This window comes from Oncorhynchus gorbuscha, linkage group LG06, assembly GCF_021184085.1.
Source record: "Oncorhynchus gorbuscha isolate QuinsamMale2020 ecotype Even-year linkage group LG06, OgorEven_v1.0, whole genome shotgun sequence".
Lineage (NCBI taxonomy): Eukaryota > Metazoa > Chordata > Actinopteri > Salmoniformes > Salmonidae > Oncorhynchus > Oncorhynchus gorbuscha.
The window spans coordinates 44,583,591-44,610,849 of NC_060178.1; the positions used below are offsets into that span (position 1 = coordinate 44,583,591).

At 43.9% G+C, this 27,259-nt stretch overlaps 1 protein-coding gene across 1 annotated transcript in view; it reads right to left on the reverse strand.

The window, feature by feature from the left end:
• LOC124038689 overlaps window positions 1–25,225 on the reverse strand; it is a 41,175-nt gene extending 15,950 nt beyond the window's left edge. Inside the window, exons 1-2 of the mRNA XM_046354776.1 lie at window positions 25,127–25,225; window positions 24,811–25,038 (exon numbers count right to left, since the gene is read on the reverse strand). Coding sequence (XP_046210732.1) covers window positions 24,811–25,038; window positions 25,127–25,225 — 327 coding nt within the window. The remainder of the gene's footprint in view (window positions 1–24,810; window positions 25,039–25,126) is intronic.
• Window positions 25,226–27,259: the final 2,034 nt, after the last annotated feature.

Here is a 27,259-nt window from a genome sequence, read left to right on the forward strand (position 1 = left end):
GAGTGGCCGAGTAGATCAGAATGTCATCGATATAAACAACCACTCCCTGCCCGCACAGGTCCCTGAGAATCTCGTCTACAAGGATTGGAAAACGGCTGGAGCATTCTTTAACCCATACGGCATGACGAGGTACTCATAGTGGCCGGATGTAGTACTAAATGCGGTTTTCCACTCATCTCCCTTCCGAATACGCACCAGACTATACGCGCTCCTGAGGTCCAGTTTTGTGAAGAACTGCGCTCCGTGGAATGATTCCACCGCCGTAGCGATGAGAGGTAGAGGGTAACTATACCCCACTGTGATAGCGTTTAGACCTCTATAATCGATACACGGACGCAAACCTCCCTCCTTTTTCCTCACAAAAAAGAAACTCGAGGAGACGGGTGAAATGGAGGGCCGAATGTACCCCTGTCCCAGCGACTCCGTGACATATGTCTCCATTGCCAACGTTTCCTCCTGGGACAGCGGGTACACGTGACTCTTGGGAAGCGCAGCATCTACCTGGAGATCTATCGTACAATCCCTTCCCTGTCGATAAGGTGGTAATTTAGTCGCTTTCACTTTACTGAAAGCGATTGCCAAATCGGCATACTCGGGGGGAATGCACACCGTGGAACCCTGGTCTGGACTCTCCACCGACGTGGCACCGATGGAAACTCCCAAACACCTTCCAGAACACTCCTCTGACCACCCCTGGAGAACCCCCTGTCTCCATGAAATTTTAGGATTGTGCCGGGCCAACCAGGGAGTCCCCAGCACCACTGGAAACGCAGGCGAATCAATAATTAAAAAACTGATACGCTCCCTATGATTCCCCTGCGTCACCATGTCCAGTGGGACTGTGGTCTCCCTGATCATCCCTGACCCTAATGGCCGGCTATCTAGGGAGTGCACGGGGAAAGAAGAATCTATCGGCACCAGCGGAACCCCTAACCTAAGGGCGAGTCCGCGATCCATAAAGTTCCCAGCTGCGCCTGAATCGACTAGCGCCCTATGCTGGGAAGAGGGAAAAAAGTGAAGGAAAGAGATTAAGACAAACATATGGCCAACAAGGGGTTCTGGTTGAGTTTGATGCTGACTCACCTGGGGTGACCGAGAAGCGTTCCGCCTGCCATCTCTACTCCCAGACGGACCCCCCCAGCACCGATCAGACGTGTGCCCTCTCCGACCACAGTTGGTGCAGGGAAGGCCACCTCCTCCGGTACCCCTCGGCGTAGCCCCTCCCAACTCCATGGGAATGGGAGCGGAGGGGCTGGGTGGTGGAACGCACAGAACCCTCTCTGAACGCCCGCGGGCAGCCAGCAGATTATCCAGTCGAATGGACATGTCGATCAGCTGATCCAGTGACAGAGTTGTGTCCCGACACGCTAACTCCCGGCGGACGTCCTCTCGGAGACTACACCTGTAGTGGTCCATAAGGGCCCTGTCGTTCCACCCAGATCCGGCTGCCAGGGTCCGGAACTCCAGCGCGTAATCCTGGGCGCTCCTCTTCTCCTGCCTGAGATGAAATAGTCGTTCTCCCACCGCTCGGCCGTCTAGAGGGTGATCAAACACGGCACGGAAGCGGCAGGAAAACTCTGTGTAGTGCTCCCGCGCTGAGTCTGGACCATTCCAGACTGCGTTCGCCCACTCCAGAGCACGACCCGTGAGGCAGGAGATGAGGACACTCACCCTCTCTGCTCCTGAGGGAGTGGGTCTGATGGTGGCCAGGTATAGCTCCAGCTGAAGCAGAAACCCCTGGCAACCCGCCGCCGCTCCATCATAAGCCCTCGGTAGCGTCAGACGGAGGGTGCTGGAGTCGGGAGATGGGGAGTCCGGAACCGGGGGTGCCGAAGGTGGAGAGAGGAAACCACTCCTCTCCCATCTTTCCATTCTCTCCATCACCTGATCCATCGCGGATCCGATCCGATGGAGGACGGTGGTGTGGTGGAGAACCCGCTCCTCCATCGATGGGAGAGGGCCGGCTGCTGCTCCTGCTGACTCCATCAATCTGATAGGTGCGGGATTCTGTAACGCTCCGGGTGTCGTGGGTGTGGAGTCAAATGCAGGAGACAGAGTTCAATGCTGTGAGTCTTTACTAGCACCAAACGCACCACAGGGTGCACACAAAAGTAACGTTCCCAAACACAGGGAAAAAAGTACAAATAGAAAAAATCACGACTAAGCACGTACCTCTACAACAGAGCCGAAGGTTTACAATAAAATAATCCCGCACAACAACCAGGCGGGCCGGCTGTCTAATAAAGACAAACTAATTAAACATAAACAGGTGCTACCACTAAACATACAAGGAGGGGGAGGAAAAACAATCAGTGGCAGCTAATAGGCCGGTGATGACGACCGCTGAGCGCCACCCGCCCGGGAAGGGGAACCACCCTCGGTCGGACTCGTGACAACGAGTATTGGGTCAAAAATCTACGTTCATCCAATTAAGGAAAATTCAGAAAGGAAACTATGAGAGCAGGGTGTGTAATCAACCTTTCACTATGTGGCACTGTTTTACAAATGACATATTCAACCTTCCACTGTTCCCCTTGCAACAGCATGTCTAGCATGTGTGCATTATGGTGCCTAAAGGGTTAATGGTTCAGCGGTTAGCTAACACACCCTGACCACAGTTTTAATGACCTCATGTTATTGCTTCAGTGTACTGTATTGCTTTTTCTGTCACCTCAAACACATTATTTTGTAGCAATTACGGACACAATAACTCATTGTTTAAATGAAAACACGTGGCCCAACATAGAGCAGGAAAAAAGAAAGAAAATTAAATTGATCTGCAGTCCTCCGCTATACTTCTGCGATATGTATTGAATCCAGCCCGCGCACACGTGGGCACACACTTTCTCTCTCTCCGGCACATATAAACCCAGCCATGCGCTCCAGCCACGTTGGCTCACACATACAGTAGACATGAGTCATTCAGCCCCTGACTAGCCATTTATTACAGGGAGGCAGGGACTGTCACACTACTTATATAGACCCATATACAGACCGATATACCTCCTCAAGTCCTGGCCAGCCAAGCATCAGATTGGGAAAAATGTGCTTATTTAATTGATTCCCATTCAATGATTAATGCTGTGAACCCTGTGACTGAGGAGGAGGACCTATAAGTGAAATATAGGACTGTAAACTCCTACCAACAGCACATAAAACTACCTTACAGCAACTCTTGAAATTTCACAGCAATGGACAACAGCTTCCATAGCCATCCCACATTTGCTTTCTTCTTCTTTGCATTCCTTGATCATTTCATAAAGCATCCATTATATCCCAAAGTGTTGAAACAGCAGATTTGTTTCTCTCCCGTTGTCCCATAAATTGAATTGTAATTAACAGTAAAGCCTTGCAGTGACTTGGATAGGCAGTAATTATGTTTTTACATGGGGAAATGTATGGCCATGGTGGTTGTGAATGTTCACCGATATGATCACGGGCCACATCCAGAGAGGCGCAACACAACAGAACGGCCTTTGTTTGCTAAAACAGAAAGTGCGTTCGCCACACAATTACAACCCAGATGCGGAAATGTTGTGTTTCTCCCATTTCATAGCTGCTGCCGTATGTAGCTGAATGAGTTCGGGGAGTCATAAGGGCTCCATTCTATCCATATCGCAGAAGTTCAGAGTAACAGCATGATTGAAATTTAAAGGCAACGTTCCAGTGTTATAGCGGAGACTTACAGTCACGGTAAGCGATGTCGGCTCAAACGGAAATGACCTTTACAGTTCTATCGCGCAATCTGCAACGTTTCATCAGTACAGATTGAATAGAGCCCATAGACAATCTTTCCTCAGGAGGTATTGAAATGAAACAATGGGTGCTGTGAGTCACCAAACAAATCAAGGTGTCAGGGTACATTACACATTCTCTTAGTGGCCATAAAGTTGTCACATTATCAACTGATTCACGAACAGACAGACAGCAGGGGAAGGAGAGATTTGCTGAAACGGGCTCACTCTTCTTGTTTTTTGAATAATGATCATGAAGATAGATATTTTTACAGCACATTTCATACTTTCAGGAAACAACAGTGCAAGCTCCAACTAACCACAACAAATCAACAAATATATCCAACCAAGTAGTGTAGACTTCTAGTCCACATTATACAGTAAGGCCTAGCTACTGTATGTTGTATAGAAGAAACCAACCAAGATGTAATTGCTTTTGTTTAGAAGGAGAAGTTTGGGGATGATATTCTCTGTCCTTAGTCCAAGTCATATCATGCCGCCTGGTCACTCAGTCATGGTTTGGAGGTGACGTAGGCTCCCTCCAGTCTATTAGTATGCTCTCTCTCCTACATCCAAAACATAGCCAGTAGACAACCAGGGATTCACTCATTTGTACAGTCAGAATTGCCCAATTCCATGATAAATCAGGCACTGCTTCAAAAGACTGAAGTTCCATTCACCGTGGGCCCATCCCGTCCTGCAGGCGGGACCCCGCGGTGCCTGTGGCTGCCATTCACCCATGGACCCCTGTATCCACAGCCATGTGAGGAGCTCCCCCTCTCCATATTTTTGTATGTGTCCAGTGTAGAAGATAGACACCATGAAGAAAACATCAGAGGGAAAGATTTCTGCCTTTCATATTTCATCCCCAGTCAGAATCAGCTGTGAACTCAGAGACAGGAGAGGAGAGGAGAGGAGAGGAGAGGAGAGGAGAGGAGAGGAGAGGAGAGGAGAGGAGAGGAGAGGAGAGGAGAGGAGAGGAGAGGAGAGGAGATGAAAGAAAACAAAACGAAATTAAAGTAAAGGTAAGAGAGAAAGGAGAGATAGGTACCAGATATAAAGAGAGTTGTATGTTTTCCCCCTTTTCCCCCTAAATCATTAGTGATGTAGAGCTGCATTGGCTCTGAGCATGGTTGACTATGGGTCAAGAAGGGAACTGGGACCCCACAGTACCCACAGGGCGCTTACGTATAAAATACTGTGTGTTGCTCAGCTCCCATCCTTGCACTATGAGTAGTATAGAGTGTGTGTGAGGGCATATAAGGTTGTGTGTGTGTGTGTATGGGAGATGTAATGGAATCAGTTTGGACGCTGTTCATGACATGCTGACCACACCGCTCTCATTGCGTGCGCGAGCGCTGCAAAATAAATGTACACATACATGTTATTCAATCATTGCACCCACGCTGCTCGCGCGCGTCAGCGAGCGTCTGCAAGGCCAGGCGCTAAAATAGAAATTGGTTCTATTTGTGACGGTCAACGCGATGCAAGTCCGGCCTCTCCCATCTCCTCATTGGTTTTTAGGAGCGTATACCCACGTGGGTGATTGAAAGATGAACTGAGGTCCGCACTCCAGTCAGTTGCAGTAATGCACTGTAAAGTTGGTTGCAAATCTTCATATAAAGTCCAAAGAGAAAAAAAGAAGCCTGAAGGAAGGAGGGGAGATGATGAGAAACAAATTTGGTTTACCGTTTTATCTGTGGATGAATTGTCGGAGGAGTGGACCTTGTGCATTTAAGGTGAAATAACAACCCAGTGTTTATATCCCATGACAAATTAGCTAGCAACATCAAGCTAGCTAGCTAAATTGCCATACATGTTTAATGCTTCTTTACCTCTACCCAAATTAATAGAATTGGTTCAGAGTTTGTTTTGATATTTCAACCTGTGTGTCCTGATCGCTTCTGTTGTGGGTGAACAAAATCAACAGGGAAGTATGTGCGGATCCGGTTTGGTCAGCATGTTATGTTATGTTCAGCGTGTATGTGTGTCTGTATGGATCTTATACAGAGAGAACAGGGTGGTGAGTCACCACACTTTCCACTGTAAAAGACATGAAGAGTGCCACCTTGTGGTCACTGCCTCCTGTCTGTCTGTTCGTTGGTCTGTCTGTTTGTCTGTTCGTACAGGACTCTCATGCGGCTATCATGTGGCTTCCCTGGCTTGAGTGAGAACAATTTTCTGCCGTCAATACACTGCGAAAGCTTTTCAAAACATTCATAAAAAAATATTTAATTAGTGGGAAGACCCCTCTATCTTCTTTTTGCGCCCACCCTCACATCTCTGTTTGTTTTATTTTGTGTCACGTAATCAACGGTAAGATTGGGCTATGACGTTCAGCAATAGCATGGACAGGAAATAAAACCTAGCAACTAGGCAGCTATTGGCTAAGAGAGAGTTGGTTCAGAGCGTGTGATTGGAGGGCTGGGCTGTTGTGATACCAGGAGCTGTCAGAATGGGCAGATAGGGACAGAGCGGAGAGACATGTACGTGAAGGGGGCTAGATAAGTGGACAACGTTGACCACATGGGTGGAGTGTGTGTGTGTGTGTGTGTGTGTGTGTGTGTGTGTGTGTGTGTGTGTGTGTGTGTGTGTGTGTGTGTGTGTGTGTGTGTGTGTGTGTGTGTGTGTGTGTGTGTGTGTGTGTGTGCATGCGAGTCACCGAATTTGTGTGTGTCTGTGTTTGCAGTGGTTGTGTGTATGTGTGTATGTGCACACGTGTGTTGGTACATGAATGTGTGAGGTGGTGAGAAGGTGCAGGTGTCTCAACAGTCTTGAAGGGCAGAGCAGGGTAGGTCAGTAAGTAATGTGACAAAGTTGATGTGTCAACTTCCGAACAAAGAGTCCGGTTATGTGAGCTGAGAGTGATATTTCAGTCCAACTGTCGGAGAATTTAAAACATAACCCAATGCCTTCCTTTGTTTCTGTCTGTCCATCTGTTTCTGACACGCCCTGATCTGTTTCACCTGTCCTTGTGATTGTCTCCACCCCCTCCAGCTGTTGCTTATTTTCTCTGGTGTATTTATCCCTGTGTTTTCTGTCTCTCTGTGCCAGTTCGTTTTGTACTGTATGTTTAAGTCAACCAGCATGTTTTTCCTGTGCGCCTGCTTTTTCTATTTTCTTTTTCTAGTCCTCCTGGTTTTGACCCTTGCCTGTTTCTGGACCTTGAGCCTGCCTGCCACTCTGTACCTCCTAGACTCTGAGCTGGTTTTGACCTTTTGCCTGTCCACGACCTTTCTCTTGCCTACCCTTTTGGATTATAATAATTATCAAAGGCTAAAACCATCTGCCTCCCCTGTCTGCTTCTGGGTCTCACCTTGTGCCCTTATAGTTTATCCTCTGTGGTCCCAGGCTTCAATCCATCTGTTTGTTTGCTCCCAATCATTACTAGATTTATATTAAACATTCTTACTCAAAGTTACTGACTGACCAATCAGTTCTACCTCTTTGTTACTAGAACAACTGGTCTTAAATCCATCATGAAAACATCTCTCTTTCGCTCTCTCTCTCTCTCTCTCTCTCACGCTTTCTCTCTCTCTCTCCTCTCTCTCACATTAGACTGTGTAGGTGTTTCCACTTTAGAGAGCTGGCAATGTGGCTGGCAATGGTTCTGCGTGTGTGTGCATGCCTGTGTGTTTGTGTGTGTGTTTGTTTTATAACCAGAAACCTGTTGTATAAGCATAGAGACAGAAGCGGAGCACCTGTAACTAAAGACAGGCAGGCACTATGTACAATTGTGATTTTGTGTGCTGTGCTGTTGTCTTATACAGAAGGAGTGACTGACTAGTAACTCTGTACCAGAGACAAGGTCTGACAAGGAACAGAACACTGCCTTTGGAAACCCACTGAGGGAAAAATAGTTCTTAACATTTCCAAAAAGTCTATCAATCCCTGTTTCCCCTCTCGCTCAATCTCCTTTCCCTTTTCTTCCCTCCCTTTCTCTTTCTTTTTGTCCCTCCACATTCCTCTCCATCCCGCTCTCTCAGTGGAAACATAAGTATAGGCCCGGGCCTGTGTGTGTATAGGCAATGGATGGGCTCTCTCCTGATGCATGTCTGTGGGTCTCGGTCATGTTCACACTTCCCACAATGCTTCAGCGTATATTATCTGTTCTGTTCTCTGTTGTGTTCTGCCAAACCTAGCACTTCCGGCAGCTGGCTCAGAGAACTAAGCTGAGCCTCAAATATTCTAAACATCTCAATGGATAGGAAGTTTAATGCATTTCTCTTATGTACGTCTGGGTGTCTATGGGTATCTCCTAGCATGCTAGCAGATACCCATAGACTTACAGTCATTGCGCTAATGCTAGTTAGCATTAGCTCACAAAATTACCTCTATGGTATCCACGAGTTCATCTGACTCTGGGGAAATGGATAAAGGGCCTCATTGCCCCATTGAAGGAACCATTCACACTCACGTTTTGGATGACCCTGCAGATATTTTTTTTGTCTATACTATTGCCTCCATTCATGAATGTCTGTTATGGTTACACTGCTATGGTTTCAGCTATTGTCATTGTACTGTTATGATTGTGAAAGAGTGTGTTCCCTCTTGTTGTCTTATTTGTTGTAGAAACCATTATTGTAGTTCTCACATGACCAGGGGTGAAAGTAGATTTCATTTCTCACCGGTACGGGATACCCAAGTGCACGGGAACACATTTTTTTTAATACCACACAAATTACAGGGTCGCCTATTCTGCTGACACTGACAAACAGATCAATAAAAACTATATTTTCTGATCCATATAATCGGTCAATGAGACGGGGAAACAGCTTTTTCGTCAGGATAGAACAGCGGCCTCTGGTAAGACAATGGGTGGCGGTCTATGTATATTTGTAAACAATACCTGGTGCACGAAGTCTTGAGGTTTTGCTTGCCTGAGGTAGAGTATCTCATGATAAGCTGTAGACCACACTATCTATCAGGAAGGTTCATCTGTAGTTTTCTGTGCTGTCTATATTCCACCACAAACCAATGCTGGCACTAAGACCTCGCTCAATGAGCTGTATACGGCCATAAGCAAACAGGAAAATTCTCATCCAGAGGCGGCGCACCTAGTAGCCAGGGACTTTAACCTCTCTAGGGTTTGTGGGACGCTAAGCATCCCACCTGGCCAACATCCAGTGAGATTGCAGAGCGCCAAATTCAAATACAGAAATATTCATTGTAAAATTCAGAAAAGATACAACTATTAAACATAGGTTTAAACATGAACTTCTTTTGAATCCAACCACGGTGTCAGATTTTTAAAATGCTTTACGGTGAAAGCATACCTTACAATTACAGCATACCTAACAATTATTTGAACATAGCCCAGCAGACAAATCATTACGAACAGTAACCAGCCAAGTAGAAGAGTTACACAAGTCAGAAATAGAGATACAATTAATCCCTTATCTTTGATGATCTTCATATGTTTGCACTCAGAAGACATTCATTTATTCAATAAATGTTCCTTTCGTTCGATAAAGTCTCTCTTTATATCCGAAAACCTCTGTTTTGTTTGCGCGTTTTCTTAAGTAATCCACAGGCTCAAACACAGTCACAACAGGCAAAGAAAAAAATTGTATCCGTAAAGTTCATAGAAACATGTCAAACGATGTTTATATTCAATCCTCAGGTTGTTTTTAGCCTAAATTATCTATAATATTTCAACCTGACCATAACGTTGTCAATATAAAAGGTAAACAAAAAAGGCACTCTCACTCTCTCTGGTCGCGCGCATGAAAAAGCTCTGTGACACGGCAGGGTCTACTCAGTCAGACTGCTCTTACTCCCTCATTTTTCAGAATACAAGCCTGAAACAATTTGTAAAGACTTTTGACATCTAGTGGAAGGCATAAGTCAATGGATACTGTAATGAACAGAAAACTACAACAACAACAAAAACCCTACTTCCTGAATGGATTTTTCTCAGGTTTTCGACCTGCCAAATTAGTTCTGTTATACTCACAGACATTATTTTAACAGTGTTGGAAAATTTTGAATGTTTTCTATCCAAATCTATAAATTATATGCATATCCTATCTTCTGGGTCCGAGTAGAAGGCAGTTTAATTTGGGCATGCTTTTCATCCAATAATTCCAAATAATGCCCCCTACCCTAGAGAAGTTAATGCATGGAAACTCAAATCCGTTTTACCTCATTTCTACCAGCATGTTAAATGTGCAACCAGAGGGAAAAAACTCTAGACCACCTTTACTCAACACACAGAGACGCGTACAAAGCTCTCCCTCTCCCACAGACTGGAATATGTTCCGGGATTCTTCCGGTGGCATTTAGGAGTATGCCACATCAGTCACTGGCTTCATCAATAAGTGCATCGATGATGTCGTCCCCATAGTGACCGTATGTACATACCCCAACCAGAAGCCATGGATTACAGGCAACATCTGCACTGAGCTAGGGTAGAGCTGCCGCTTTCAAGGAGCAGGACTCTAACTCGGAAGCTTATAAGAAATCCCGCTATGTCGAACCATCAAACAGGCAAAGCATCGATACAGGACAAAGATCGAATCGGATGTGGCAGGGCTTGCTAACCTCTCCCTCAATATGATCAAGACAAAATAGAAGTTTACAGGAAAAGGAGAACTGAACACGCCCCCATTTTCATCGACGGGGCTGTAGTGGAGCGGGTTGAGAGCTTCAAGTTCCTTGGCGTCCACATCATCAACAAACTATCATGGTCTAAGCACACCGAGACAGTAGTGAAGAGGGCACGACAAAACATATTCCCCCTCAGGAGTCTGAAAAGATTTGGCATGGGTCCTCAGATCCCAGCTGCACCATCCTAACGGGTTGCATCACTGCCTGGTATGGCAACTGCTTCGGCCTCCGACCTGCAAGGCCCTACAGAGGGTAATGCATACAGCCCAGTACATTACCGGGGCCAAGCTTCCAGCCATCCAGGACCTCTATACCAGGTGGTGTCAGAGGAAGGCCCTAAAAATGGTCAAAGACTCCAGCCACCCTAGTCATAGACTGTTCTCTCTGCTGCCGTACGGCAAGCGGTATCCGGAGCGCAAAATCTAGGTCCAAGAGGTTTTTAAACAGCTTCTACCCCAAGCCATAAGACTCCTGAAGCTAATCAAATGGCTACCCAGACTATTTGCATTGCACCCCCCCCTTCTACCCCCTTCTACATTTCTTGAAACTGCATTGCTGGTTAAAGGCTTCTTAATGCCTTGTTAGTTAATCTTAAGGCTGTTGCGAATTTTCGCAGCTTTTTGTTAAAAATCGCGCAACATTTCAGCGCCCTGCTACTCATGCCAGGAATATAGTATATGCATATTATTAGTATGTGTGGATAGAAAACACTCAGACGTTTCTAAAACTGGTTAAATCACGGCTGTGACTATAACAGAACGTGCGTTTCATCGAAAAGTGCAGGAAAATCTGATCACTGAAAATGGAAAAATATATCCATCTGCCACTTCAACCCATTGTTAAAGGCGAACCACATTAAATGGGGCTGAGTTTGCAATACCTACAGCTTCCACACGATGTCAACAGTCTTGTCATTTGCCTACGATTTGTTTCTTGGTCAAACGAAGAAGAGACAAGCCATTTGTTCAGGTCTCCGACCGGATATTTTGGTTGAGATTTACCCGGACATTATTTCCAGACGGACAGCTAAAGAATATACATCGCCTCATGATCAATTTGATCCCTTATTAACGTTTACTAATACCTAAATTTGCATTACAAAACTATTTCGAAGTGTTTTGTGAAAGTTTATCGTCGACTTTTTTAATTTTTAAAAAATGACGTTACGTTAGAAAACTCTATTTTTTTCGTTGTTCACACAGTCTTCATAGATCGATATCTAGGCTATATATGGACCGATTTAATCGAAAAAAGACCCAAACTGATGTTTATGGGACATCTAGGAGTGCCAAGAAAGAAGCTCGTCAAAGGTAATGAATGTTTTATATTTTATTTCTGCGTTTTGGGTAGCGTTTTGGGTAGCCCCGGTCGTTAGGTATTATGGGGGTACATGCTATCAGATAATAGCTTCTCATGCTTTCGCCGAAAAGCATTTTACAAATCTGACTTGGTGGATAGATTCACAACGAGTGTAGCTTTAATTCACTACCTTGAATGTGTATTTTAATGAAAGTTTAATGACAGTTTGAGTTTTATCAAAAACTATAGCTGGCGCTCTGAAACACCGCCCTCAGTGATGTTCCTGCCAGGGAACTGTATTCTGCTACTTCCTTAAGAAGTTTTAACTTGAGCATTTCACTGTAAGGATTACACCAGTTGTATTCGGCTCATGTGACAAATAACATTTGATTTGATTTGACACAAATACAATAAGACGGTCATCTAACCTGGAGGAGGAAATTATTGTCCCAAAACAAGCACTAACCCAATGAGAAAGACATTGAAATGGCCAATGTTCTCCATTGGTGCCAATAAGATAGGCTACTGTTTGCTCCATTAAGTTAAGAAATTTGATAACTAAAAGACAGATTAGAGTCTTTTCAATGTCAACACTTCACAGAATAGCTTTCCAAACAGTTTTTCTGCGATTATATTTTTAAATATTGCGATATGCCAGACTGGCTCTCTTTGCTTTTCACTGACAGTAACAACCTAACAATCATCTATTTAGTATTTGCTGATTGTAGGCTTTGCGATTTTAAGCAATCCATAGCTTTTTTTAAAAGAAGCTAATGATCCTCTGTGGCCAAATTATGCTTTCTGGTGTAGTAGCCTATTTTGAATTAATTGTATGTATTTATGTCGACTGGAGTAAGCTAATTAGGTTTCATCATTTTGATAAGTTAATTAAATTTACTTTAGGGAAACCTTGTTTCCCCCTAGCCTTATGGACAAGCCCCCTATGCCTTTTAATGTGACATAAACACAACCAGCCATAATGTTTTCATCTGATTGTCAAAATAATTTCAGCTTCCAAACCCCAACAGTGCACTGTGCACCAGCAATTTGATGAACGGAGAGAGACATCAGTTACAAAACACCTACGTGTTGTCAATAGGCCTACACTTGTAGACTGAATTGATGCATCCACTGTTGTTCAGTGTGACAGACATTGTGACAATAGAGGAAGTGGCTCTCTCTCTAACAGTCCAGTATTTCTCCATCAGCTGACCATGTATTGTCATGGACAGCCCTCAATGGACAATAAACTGAATGACTGCCTGGTCTGTGTGACTAATGGGGAACGTCGTGAGGGTCAGATGATCCCATACTAAACCACAGCACAACACAGTACAGCCACCCTCCAGACCTCTAAGGGACCTTTCAGCCCGGGCCTTCCTCTGGACTTCCCCATTGCTTCTAACCTGGGCTTGACTAAAGATGTATTTGGATTGGCATGATTTAAAAAAAGCTTGTTTTGAGTTTGTTTCCTATTTTTGCTTTTAAAATAACGCATGCGCACACACACACACACACTCAAACAAAACCCTGGGACATGTATGTGGTCGGTATGAACATTAGATCATTCTTTTACTAACTTGGCGTGATGTGTTTGCACAATGTGTGTCTGTTAACCCAGCTGGGATTCAGTGCATCTTTCGAGCCATCTCCATCTCTCCTCCTCCTCCTCCTCTCCACCTCCTCTTTTCTGTCTCAGTCTGATGAAGTGAAACTCCTTTCATGTTAACACTGGGGAAAGAACTTTCCAACTTTCCACCAAACTCCCAACTTCTCTTTTCCATGTCATTCATCAGAACAGGCCTGGTAATAAAAGGGTGTAAAAATACCCAGAGGGTTCTTTCTTTCTTTTTCGCTCTGAGACTCTCTGTCTCTCTACGGCACTCCCTCGTCTCCCTCTCTCACCCCTTTCTCTCTATGCCTGACCCCACCCCCTCTCAGTGTACTGAGTGTATAATTAGCCTGAGAAGAGAGTGAGGTTGTGATGGGAGAAGGGTTTTGCTGGGCTGAGCAGAGCTGGGTTGGCTGTGCAGGCAGCCCCCTTCACCGGTGATGGAGTAGTAAAGGTACATGGAAAGGGTTGAATTTCCTGGGCAGTCTGTCTGAAAAAACATACATGTGAGCACACTCAGTGCACACATTAAGCGCCAGACGCCTCTCAACTGACCTTATTTTCATTCACATGTGAAATGTTGTATTTGAGAGGGGAGACTGTGTGTAGGAGGGAGTGTGTAAGAAAGTTGTGAACAACTGAAAAAGTTGGATGGTGTGACAAAGTGAGCCAATGTTGGAATAGCTGTATGGACTGTAATGAACCTCATTGGCCCAGGCCCACTAGTCCTCTAGTGTTATGTTTATTCCGTCAATGGGCGGCTTGGAGACACGACCTCAAGAAAAGGAGCGAGAGAAAGAAAGGGTCTGTGTGCGTGTGTGTGTTTTGGGGGTCATCACCAGATGAACATTAACACTAAAACTCAAATTTCTTCTACTAACAGCACAACATGCTGCTACAGTATTTCAAATACATTTCCATGCTTGTGTTGTATTTATGCAACCTGCCCTTGTTTAGTATTCCATTTGCTCATTTCCAGCTCTGCCCTCCTCCCTCAGTTTCATTAGATCCTCATCACTCTGAGGTACTCAAGAGGCACTTTCAAAAGATGCATTCCCTGTCTCGACCAGTTTGACGAAGGCAGTTCCCAAAGGCACTTTTTTTAAAGTTGGGTTTTTCCCTCCAAAATATTTCAAAGGCTCTGAATTATAAGTGTGAAGGGGGACAACAAAGCCCTAACCCAGATCTTTTAATTGTATCCTTGCCTTAATCGTAATCCTAACCCTAACCCTAGCGATAGCATTTCCCCCTTTCCAGCATTTTTCCAAAAATGTTCCCGTAATTTTGGCCTCGATTCAATCAGATCGAGCATTAACCCGCATTGGTGATGTTGGAGGTGTAACTCCAGTATGAGCAGACAAATACAGTAGTTGAGCGACTGCTTTTGTGTGTCACAAACCACTCCCTCCTTTTCATCCACATTAGAAGTTCGAAACAGCGATAGAAAGTGTAGGCTAATGCACGTTTTCATATTAATTGGATGGGGGGGGGGGGTTTATAGCCTATTTGCCTAATGAGGTGCAGACAAATGAACATCATGCATTCAAGTGTTTGAAGGAGGCTACATGCACTTCTAACATGGCTGCATGCGATTATTAAGTCGGGTAGTTTTGTTGCATCTGATGGCAGTGCCCACAATAAGCTAACACAATGAGCCGCTTGTCGATTTGACAGCTCTAATGCAGTTCCACCTCTGACACCGCCAAAACAACCACTATTTGGGCGCTAGCTAGCGCAGATCTGATATAATCTATCCCTTTCCCTTGATAAATTTATTATTTTAAGTTGGATATAATTATTATTGACATTATTATTTGCATTTGCCACTTGCCGGCATTAAGTATTTTCCCAGTATTTAATTTAAACATTCCATTTTGAATTGGGTAAACTGATTGAGGAGTTTGAGTTGGGTATTAAATATACATTTTAATTATTATTATTTAGATTTGGGTAAACTGACTTGAGTGAACTTTTTACTTTGAGTTGGATAAACATATTATTTTTTAGCTTCAAACCCAAACCTAACCCTAGCCACAAAGCGACTGTTTCTTTTTCGGGGGGAACTCAGTCGGGGTCTCAACTAGGGCTGTGGCAGTCACGAAATGTTGTCAGCCGGTGATTGTCAAGCAAATAACTGTCGGTCTCACGATAATTGTCCGTTAATTACCATGGACACATTAAGCATCTCCTCGCTTCCACACATAGCCTACAAGCCATTTGAAAAGTTTGAACAATCTATGTAATATAGCCTACACCTTCACAATAGTTGTGAGATGCGATAGATCCCAAAATTAATAGAACCACTAGAATCCCAAAAACGTTTTTTACAATGAGGCTTAAAAAAATATTTGGCTTTTTCTTCACATTATATGTGCATCAATGCACGGTAATAGGCAATACGTGCAAATGTTCCGTTAGCGGAAAACACAATTATCAAAAGTGACCTCAAATGCATGTAATGCCTTTATTATAAAGGTGTATTTTTATGGTGAAAATGATCTTCCCCAATCTTGAAACTCACGTGCTGCTTATATTTACATTTAAGTCATTTAGCAGACGCTCTTATCCAGAGCGACTTACAAATTGATGCATTCACCTTATGACATCCAGTGGAACAGCCACTTTACAATAGTGCATCTAAATATTTTAAGGGGGGGGTGAGAAGGATTACTTTATCCTATCCTAGGTATTCCTTAAAGAGGTGGGGTTTCAGGTGTCTCCGGAAGGTGGTGATTGACTCCGCTGTCCTGGCGTCGTGAGGGAGTTTGTTCCACCATTGGGGAGCCAGAGCAGCGAACAGTTTTGACTGGGCTGAGCGGGAACTGTACTTCCTCAGTGGTAGGGAGGCGAGCAGGCCAGAGGTGGATGAACGCAGTGCCCTTATTTGGGTGTAGGGCCTGATCAGAGCCTGGAGGTACTGAGGTGCCGTTCCACTCACAGCTCCGTAGGCAAGCACCATGGTCTTGTAGCGGATGTGAGCTTCAACTGGAAGCCAGTGGAGAGAGCGGGGGAGCGGGGTGACGTGAGAGAACTTGGGAAGGTTGAACACTAGACGGGCTGCGGCCTTCTGGATGAGTTGTAGGGGTTTAATGGCACAGGCAGGGAGCCCAGCCAACAGCGAGTTGCAGTAATCCAGACGGGAGATGACAAGTGCCTGGATTAGGACCTGCGCCGCTTCCTGTGTGAGGCAGGGTCGTACTCTGCGGATGTTGTAGAGCATGAACCTACAGGAACGGGCCACCGCCTTGATGTTAGTTGAGAACGACAGGGTGTTGTCCAGGATCACGCCAAGGTATTATATACAACAGTTAGGCTCTACACCCCTTGTGAAACAAACGAACGTGCTTCATTTTGAAAAGTTATTTTTTATTAAAACATATAGGCCTATGGGCTAAGATATATGAGGTGTGTGACCGTGATTCTAAAAAAAAAAGTTTTAAAGGCATTTTCTGTGATAGGCTAATATTGCCACCCATCAGACTATTATTGATTTAATCTTGTCCTTTACATACACTAAATAATATAAGTTTGACATTTTTATTTATTTAGAATGGAGCATTATCATGCACCTGTATCGAAACAGGGGCAGCAGGGGAAAAATAGGTTATCTATCCAAATAGCGAATGGAGGATGCTTTTCCTCTTGGTTTATTTTCCTGTTAGCCAGGTAAGTTATACCGCTGTTGTAAATATAAGCAATTTGCTTAGTATTAGGATATTTTATTAGCGGCCATCACTCTGTTTTCTCCCACAATTGCATAGCCTATATAAATGTTGCACAACATGAGCTCATGAGCTCTCATTAAGTGATTAATTAGATTTTCAATTTCATTTGTATTGATGTCAGAGTGATTAGAGGGACAATAGAGTGCTGAGTTCCAGGCAGTTAGCAAGTTTGGTAGGCTACTAATGACCAGCAGCAGCATCAGAGCTTGGAGAAGCCTAATTACCGTGACTAAACGGTCATGTGGAATTTGACAGGCTTCATCACTCGTGACCGCCGGTGTGGCAGTAATACGGTCACTGCAACAGCCCTAGTCTCAACATACTGTTGAGTGTTAGAACAATAGAATACACAAGTTGCAATTTTGAAATTAGGTTGTGCATCAGCAGTTTTCCTCTTGGTACAGTATATCAGTCACTGACAGTCACCCAATTAGCCCATGTCAGCTAACATTTTGTAGATTGGTAAATGAGTCTAGCCAGCTATCTAAACTTGTTGTAATCATGTTTGAATTTACAATCAGGCATGCAGGGCATGTGCCCAGGGCCCTGACCTCCAGGGGGCCCACATAGATTTTGCGAGTCACTCTCACTCAGATACCATATTAACCTGGCATAAGTCATGGCAAAATGTATGGAATTGCAGGAAATTAGTTGTAGAACTGACATTTTCTCCCCGCCCCATGGCAAAATGTAAAGAGCTACTTAGGGCCCCGAAAAGGCTAGGGCCGGCCATGCCTAACCCTACCTTAGCTCCCCCCCTCACCTCTCTGGTCTGGGAGGGTGGCCGAGGAGGGAGGTAAAACACATGTTCAGCATGTGTTGTGACGGCAGCCCTCCAATCCCAACTCTCTCAGCCTCTCTAACACCTTGCTTATACCTGGTGCGCCCTTTGTTCTGATTGTGTCCAAATCCTAATTGTGCCCACTTTTGTAGATAGGGTGAGATGATCAAAAGGCACATTGTGATCTGATTGCGATCAGATCTTACTGAACACCTTTGGAGATAGTCAGGCACACATTGTGTCTGGATATCTCACAAGTGTATATGGATCTAGACAGTGAAACCATTTAAGTCATCACTATCCTGACTTCTAAAATCATTGACAGGTGGCACCATTGACTTATGACGTCAATATGCAAATAAATAAATATTTTTAAATCATATTTGGCAAATAATTTATTTACAGGCAGGGACCAAGAAATCTGGAAATGTCCTTCATAGCTTGTTCTTCATAGTACTTTCCATGACTTTTTTTCTAATTTCTCTTGTCACTCTGCAGCAAACATATGGTGAGCAATACGTTTAGAACATCAAAATGCAATAAAATCACTGTATCAAATCGCAATACATATAGAATCGTGGGAATCACAATATATATTGTAGTGAAAATTCTACAAAGGGACACTCAAAGTCAATCTTAAATTAATCATCCTTTATTATCAGCATGCTGGAGAGGTACCAACTCTGGAGAGGTACCTCATGCTGGAGAGGTACCAATCAATGCAACAAGTACACATGTCGATCAGGAGCTCCACCCGGGGCAGTCCCGTTAGTTCTCTTTTACACAGACAAGTTATACTTGCATGATTTAGCTAATTCATCATTCATAATTAATTTATCAATAACTTTGCTTCCTTCATGTGACCAACCAATACTGGTTCATAACATGTGACTGACCTCACGAGGCTTCTCTCTCTAAACTGAGACCTTAAAACTGAGATATCTTTCTTTCTCAAAACAAGGGTCTGGGTGTACGACCAAATTGCAGATACTGATAGTGAGGATTTGTTCAATCAGTCACTTGCATTGGCTATTATAATATAATAATAATAATATATGCCATTTAGCAGACGCTTTTATCCAAAGCGACTTACAGTCATGTGTGCATACATTCTACGTATGGGTGGTCCCGGGGATCGAACCCACTACCCTGGCGTTACAAGCGCCATGCTCTACCAACTGAGCTACAGAAGGACCAAAGCACAACCAGTAAAAATGTCCATCACATTTCATATTGGCCCCAAACATGATAATGTCGTATCGTGAGGTCCCTGGCAATTCCCAGCCCTACTATATTTGTTTTCCAGTGATTTAAGACTGGGCTTAATAGGCTACTGTCCCGATAACAGCTATACACATAAATATTCCAAGAATCTTAAATGGTCTCCACATCAGTCGGAAAGAAAGAGCTGAGTATATCTGAATGTATGTATAAAATACAATTAGTGGATTGTATAAATAAAAATGACACCAAGGTGCAATAAGCAAAAATCGCTACTCAATTTCTGGTTGCTAAAATTCTATTAATTTTCCTATTTTCAATTTATGTGACAAAACAAGCAAGTAGAGAATCATTGTACCATCTAAACTGCTGTGGAAATATATTTTCAGTTGATTGAAGCTGGTGTACAAAACCGAAAGTAAGAGAAACAAAAACTAAATGTAAGAACGGGAAGCATAGATATAGCACACATAGAACAGATCTACCGATTCTTAGATTTTAAATGCGAATTACATATATATAACTCACATTTCTTGCCTTCAATAAGAATGACATATTTTCATATGAATTTGGTCAGGTCACCCAAAAAGTTACATATTAAAGCCTTAAGGCAGCACAAGACTGATTTATTCATCCCGCTCCTACCCATACCGCAGATTTTCATACCATACCTGCCTACACCTACTGACTGGTCCTACAGTCTGTAACGTCTGCTTCCAACTCACACTTTCAAACACATAGATCGCCTGAACGCAGCCCACTCTCCAGATCTCAATCACCTGAATTCTGATCACCTGTTCACACACCTGTATGTCATTATCACACACTATTTAGTTCAGTTCTTTGCACCCCATCATTGTGAGGCATCGTTTTGTTTTGATACACGTCTAGTCGGAGCTCTGTTTTAGTTCCGTATTAGTCCTTCCATGTATCATAGTTATTGGCCATCCTCGCTAACGACACCTTCTTACCTATTCCCTGCCTGTACTTTTGCCTATCAGATTTCCTGTCATCAACCTCTTGCCTGATCTCCCGGACTACGTTATTAAACTTTTCCCTGCCTGTACTGCTACCTTTTTGGAGTCACTGTGTATGACCTTCTGCCTGTCCCTGGACCCAGCTATCTGCCTCCTCCTGTGGTCCTTTACTAATAAACACCTGCTGCGCCCTGTGCTTGAAACCAGCACTCTGTCTCCCATCATAGTCATTGCACAGTACCATGCAAATGTTATCTAAGGCGTATGTGACGCAGCTCACTTGCCAGCCATGGTTGCAGAAATGTTGAGCCCTATAGGTAATATCAAAATGCGCAATAACCTAAGAAATAGGTTAAATAACCACAGATTCTCACATGGCCCATTATTTTAGGCTATCGGTATTACTGGGCTATATCAGCCAATAGGCTAGACATAGTTTACAGAGGGCAGAGTTTGAGAGACTTGCACTTTTTCTTGAGCTACGTATAGCCTACCTTAAGTGGGACGATTTTCAGTTGGAGGAAAATATCGGTGATACATATTTATTTCTAGGCAATGTAGTAAACTATAGCCTAATCATATTTATGAAGTAAATTTCATTGGAAAGATAGCTGCCCCCTGTTTTTCCACCCATGCATATGCTATGGCCTATTTAATTGAGACCACACACGCACCTGATGTTGAGGTTGAATCTCCACCTATGGCTATTGAACTTGAAGCAGCAAGAATGATGAGAGCAAACACTTAAACTTTCTCTTGAGCAATGTTTTGCATATAGGATATAGCCTACATTTTAGGAGGATGACTTGCCGGCAGAGACAAATGAATGGGTAATCAATATTTATTGAAAAGGAAAAGGAGCAATGCTAGCTCCCCCTCGCAAAGGAGCACACATGTAAAGCAAATACCAATAAAGGAATAACGTGTAAATCAGAAATTTGCCTAAAGAGTCCTTCATATTGTACATTATATTAGACAGTGGCCTCACTCATGCGTATTGGAATCTATGCACCTTTACACATTAGTCTGGATATCTTCTGTACTTCATCGCTATAGCAATTTGTCTGGAAAATGCTAGAAGTTTCACCGAATATAATGTACAGGATTTCATTATTACAGATTCTTAATTAGTACAGGTCTAAACCATACCAAACCATACGACCGTGGTTTGGTTTCCTCCAACATTAATCAGTGATAATTCACTGACAGTCTCTTTCACTCATTGAGGGTTGATAGGCTGATATAATGTACTAGCATTAAGTCATTTAAACTGAACTATACATGTATTGGGGATGCATGGGAAGGCGAGCTTTTGGTGGGATGGTCTTTGGGTTCTCCCATTCCCACTCCTGCTATTACAGTCTTTGGCCTTTCTGTATGATGTTTTCAGATATTGGTTTTGCACTGGCATTGGGCATTGGAAAGGGAGAAGCCTTTTTCTTTCATTAGGGACGATATCTCTTCATAAATAATGTATCTTTATTTCTAAAGCCTATGCTTGATCTAATTTCGATTGGACTGTGGCATCCGACCACAGTACCAGTAGGCACTTGGTGTCTAATGAGCACCATGATCTTAATTCTGGAGGAATGGTAGCGGTATCGTTGTCCATAATTACTAGCCAGTGTGAAGTTTCGGAGAGGGTGGGACAACCGTGGTGTTTGCCAAATGTATATGGCTGTGTTGTCAGGAGTCATTTACACTTCTAGGACATCTTACAAGATGCATCTTCGACTACCCTTGGACAAAGATGGTGGATAAATGAAGATAGTTAATTTAAATTGTTTACCATGGTTAAAAATATTCAATATTCCTGTCTGTGTAAGTGAGCGTTCCCTCTTTTTTTGCGTGAGCTAGATTTCCCGTGTCAGCTCGTGTTCCTCCATAATATTTTTCATGCTCAGAAGAGTTGGGGAACAGCTAGCTTTGGTGTACTTATTGTCTCTCCCCGCTCCCCCACATGCCCTGACAAAAAGAAATGCCAGTAAGGTGTATCTCTCTGGGGGCACTCCCTCCGTGGGGCAGGGGCAATAAATAGACCAGAGTGGCCCCGCCCAGATCAGAAAAAATTAGGGAATGAGATGTCTCGCTTTCTCTACTGTCTCTGCCTCCTTAGGTGATCAGGAAGATCTAATTACAATCAGATCACAATGCGTCTTTTGATTGTCTACACCTGCACCCACCCTTACATCCAGGCCAACCAATAACGCCTCCATTCATGGCATCCAGCAAAAACACAGCACCGGCGAAGCAATTTCTTTCAGCCCTTCCTTTTTCCCCCTTTCATATTCTGATGTGGAGCGTTTTCTTCGACACTGAATAGATGTTTACTTTATTTTGGTTCTGTCGAATTCCTCAGCAAGCTCCGCTTCCATGGCTTGGGTTGGGTGCTTGTGGGCCTTATAAGGTTCAGTGTGGCAGAGATGGGGTTTTACTGCTGGTTGAATTCCCGAACACTCTCCCTCTCTCTTCCTCCCTCTGTTCAAATCAAATCCAATTTATTTATATAGCCCTTCGTACATCAGCTGATATCTCAAAGTGCTGTACAGAAACCCAGCCTAAAACCCCAAACAGCAAGCAATGCAGGTGTAGAAGCACGGTGGCTAGGAAAAACTCCCTAGAAAGGCCAAAACATAGGAAGAAACCCAGAGAGGAACCAGGCTATGAGGGGTGGCCAGTCCTCTTCTGGCTGTACCGGGTGGAGATTATAACAGAACATGGCCAAGATGTTCAAATGTTCATAAATGACCAGCATGGTCAAATAATAATAATCACAGTGGTTGTCGTGGGTGCAGCAAGTCAGCTCCTCAGGAGTAAATGTCAGTTGGCTTTTCATAGCCGATCATTAAGAAAATCTCTACCGCTCCTGCTGTCTCTAGAGATTTGAAAACATCAGGTCTGGAACTGGTAGCACGTCCGGTGAACAGGTCAGGGTTCCATAGCCCTAGGCAGAACAGTTGAAACTGGAGCAGCAGCATGGCCAGGTGGACTGGGGACAGCAAGGAGTCATCATGCCAGGTAGTCCTGGGGCATGGTCCTAGGGCTCAGGTCCTCCGAGAGAGAAAGAAATATAGAAAGAGAGAATTAGAGAGAGCATACTTAAATTCACACAGGACACTGGATAAGACAGGAGAAGTACTCCAGATATTTATAACAGACTGACCCTAGCACCCCGACACATAAACTACTGCAGCATAAATACTGGAGGCTGAGACAGGAGGAGTCAGGAGACACTGTGGCTCCATCCGATGTTCCCCTCTTTCTCTTCCTCCCCCTCTTGCTCTCTCTCCTCTCTCCCTCTCTTTGTCTTCCACCTCTTGTAATTCTCTCTCTGTCTCTGTGACAGGTTCCATGGATTGCTATAGTATCCAACAGAAAGTGATCAATGTTCACAGAGAGACAACCAGACTTCAAACATTCATTTATTTTCATGTATTTCCACTAAACACAGTTATAGTTGATTCCATCTTGTGCAAGAATACGTACAGTGCCTTTAGAAAGTTCAGACCCTTTACTTTTTCCACATTTTGTAAAGTTACAGACTTATTATAAAATAAATCCTAAATCTAAATCCTCAGCAATCGAAACATGATACCCCATAATGACAAAGCAAAAACAGGTTTTTAGAAATTTTTGCAAATGTATAAAAAAAAGTCTTAATGAGTCATCTTTGGTATGAGACTCGAAAGTGAGCTCAGGTGCAACCTGTTTCCATTGATCATCCTTGAGCTGTTTCTACAACTTGATTGGAATCCACCTGTGGTAAATTCAAATGATTGGACATGATTTGGAAAGGCACACACCTGTCTATATAAGGTCCCACAGTTGACAGTGCATGTCAGAGCAAAAACCAAGCCATGAGGTCGAAAGAATTGTCCGTCGAGGCACAGATTTGGAGGAAGGGTACCACAACATTTCTGCAGCATTGAAAGTTCCAAAGAACACAGTGGCCTCCATCATTCTTAAATAGAAGAAGTTTGGAATCACCAAGACTCTTCCAAGAGCTGGCCACCCGGCCAAACTGAGCAATCAGGGGAGAAGGGCCTTGGTCAGGGAGGTGACCAAGAACCCGATGGTCACTCTGATAGAGCTCCAGAGTACCTCTGTGGGTATGTGAGAACCATCAAGAAGGACAACCATCTCTGCAGCACTCCACCAAATCAGAGCTTCATAGTAGAGTGGCCATACAGAAGCCACTCCTCAGTAAAAGGCATGACAGCCCACTTGCAGTTTGCCAAAAAATGCACCTAAAGACTCTCAGACCATGAAAAACAAGATTCTCTGGTCTGACTAAACCAAGATTCAACTCTTTGGCCTGAATGCCAAGTGTCATGGTGGTGACGCATGGTGGTGGCAGAATCTGGCTGTTCTGGCTGTTTTTCAGCGGCAGGGACTGGGAGGATAGTGAGGATCGAGGGAAAGATGAACGGACCAAAGTACAGAGAGATCCTTGATGAAAACCTGCTCCAGAGCGCTCAGGACCTCAGACTGGGGTCAATGTTCACCTTCTAAAAGGACATAAACCTTTAGCACACAGCCAAGACAACACATGTGTGGCTTCGGGACAAGTTTCTGAATATCCTTGAGTGGCCCAGCCTGAGCTCAGACTTGAACCCGATCAAATATCTCTGGAGAGACCTGAAAATAGCTGTGCATTAACGCTCCCCACCTAACCTGACAGATCTTGAGAGGATCAACAGAGAAGAATGGGAGAAACTCCCCAAATATACGTGTGCCAAGTTTGTACCGTCATACTCAAGATGATTCAACAAAGTACTGAATAAAGGGTCTGAATACCTATGTAAACTAGATATTTCTGTTTTTTATTTTTAATAAATTAGCAAACATTTACCCAGACCACGGGTCCGGCCATTGAGCCGGATAGATCGCCGTGCCCGGACTGGGCATCGGCGCAGAGGAAGACCCCGGCCATGGAGCTGGGTTCGATGCCGCACCCTAACTGGGCACCGGCGCCGAGGAAGGCTCCGGCCATGGAGCTGGGTTCGATGCCGCACCCTAACTGGGCACCGGCGCCGAGGAAGGCTCCGGCCATGGAGCTGAGTTGGCCACCATGCCTGGACTGGGCATAAGCGCAGAGGAAGGCTCCAGCCTTGGAGCTGGACTGGATGCCATTCCCGGACTGGGTCCAGATGCAAAGGAAGACGTGCCTGGACATCGGCACCAGCGCAGAAGAAGGCTCCTGCCAGGGAGCGGGACTGGACGCCGTGCCTGGACTGGACATCAGCGCAAAGGAAGGCTCCTGCCATGGAGCGGGACTGGATGCCGTGCCTGGACTGGGCACTGGCGCAGAAGGCGGCTCCGACCATGGAGCAGGACTGGACGCCGTGCCTAGACATCGGCGCAGAGGAAGCACTGTACATGATTTATTTGAACTTATTTGGGACTGATGGGCAGTATTGAGTAGCTTGGATAGTAAGGATTCCATAGTAAACTGCCTGCTACTCAGGCCCAAAAGCAAACATATGAATATAATTAGATTTGGACAGAAGACACTCTGAAGTTTCTAAAACTGTTTGTATGATGTCTGTGAGTATAGCAGAACTCATATGGCAGGAAAGAACCTGAGAAGTCCAACCAGGAAGTGGGGAATCTGAGGTTTTTAGGTTTTCAAGTCTTTGCCTATCCAATACACAGTGTCTATGTGGTCATATTGCACTTCCTACGGCTTTCCATAGATGCAACAGTCTTTAGAACCTTGTTTCAGGCTTCTACTGTGAAGGGGGCGCGAATGAGAGCTGTTTGAGTCAGGTGTCTGGCAGAATGCCATGAGCTAAATCATGCGCTTGACCGTGAGAGGTAGCTGCATTCCTTTTCATTTCAATATTATTGAAGATTTATGTTAAAAACACCCTAAAGATTGATTCTATACATCGTTTGACATGTTTCTATGAACTGTAATATAACGTTTTATACTTTTCGTCGGAACTAAGTGATTGAGCATTTGGATTACTGGGCTAAACGCGCGAACAGAAAGGAGGTATTTGGACATAAATTATGGACTTTATCGAACAAAACAAACATTTATTGTGGAACTGGGATTCCTGGGAGTGCATTCCGATCAAGATCATCAATGGTAAGTGAAGATTTATAACGCTATTTCTGACTTTTGTGACACCTCCCCTTCTTTGGAAGATCGGTGTATGTTTTTCTGTGGCTAGGTGCTGACCTAACATAATCGCAAGGTGTGCTTTTGCTGTAAAGCCTTTTTGAAATCTGACACAGCAGTTGCATTAAGGAGACCTTTATCCATAATTCCATCTTTTATTAAAACCTGTTAACGGTACATGTTCCCCAAGGGGTACCACACACCCCCGCTCAAATAAAACAGTGGCGCACAGAAGGCAAAAATATTCTTAGAAATATTTAACCTCCACACATTAACAAGTCCAATAGCTCAAATGAAAGATAAACACCTTGTTCATCTACCCAGCTTGTCAGATTTCTAAAATGTTTTACGGCGAAAACATAGCACATATTTATGTCAAACCACCACAAAGACACAGACGATATACAGCCATTTTGTCGAACAAAAGACGCAATCACAAACGCAGGATTAAAAGAAAAATAATTCACTAACCTTTTGAAAATCTTCATCAGATGACAGTAATAGGACAGTAATAGGACATGTTTTTTTCAATAATATGACATTTATATCCATAAATCTCTGTTTACATTGATGCATGTTCAGAAAATGTCCGGAGAAATTATAGATAGCTACGCCAGATAACAGAAATAAACATCATAAACTTTGACAAAAATACATGTTCTACATATAGTTAGAAAGATACACTGCTTCTTAATGCAACCGCTGTGCCACATTTATTTTTAACGTTACAGAATTAGTTCACTATGTAATAATCTGAGACGGCGCTCAGACGTAAGCAATATTTCTCCTCTATGTTGGAGTCAACAGAAATACAAAATTACAACATAAATATTCCCTTACCTTTGATGGTCTTCGATCAGAATGTAGTGGAAGGAGTCATACTTACCTAATATATTGTTTTGTTTCAGTTCGTGTGTCCTTATGCTACGAGTTCCAGCTGAAATGCATCCAAAATTACTTCTGGTCCCGAACAGTTGCGCATCAAAACTTCAAAATTACATATTACATGTCGACTAAACTGGTCAAACTAAGTGCAGAATCAAGCTTTAGGATGTTATAAACATACAAAACAATTCTCAATTCAACCGGACAATCATACTCTTTCTCAGGCATTCTGGAACAAAGGAAGGTCTGTTCCAAAAGCGAGCTCTAACGCCCATGTATTTTCTCGCGA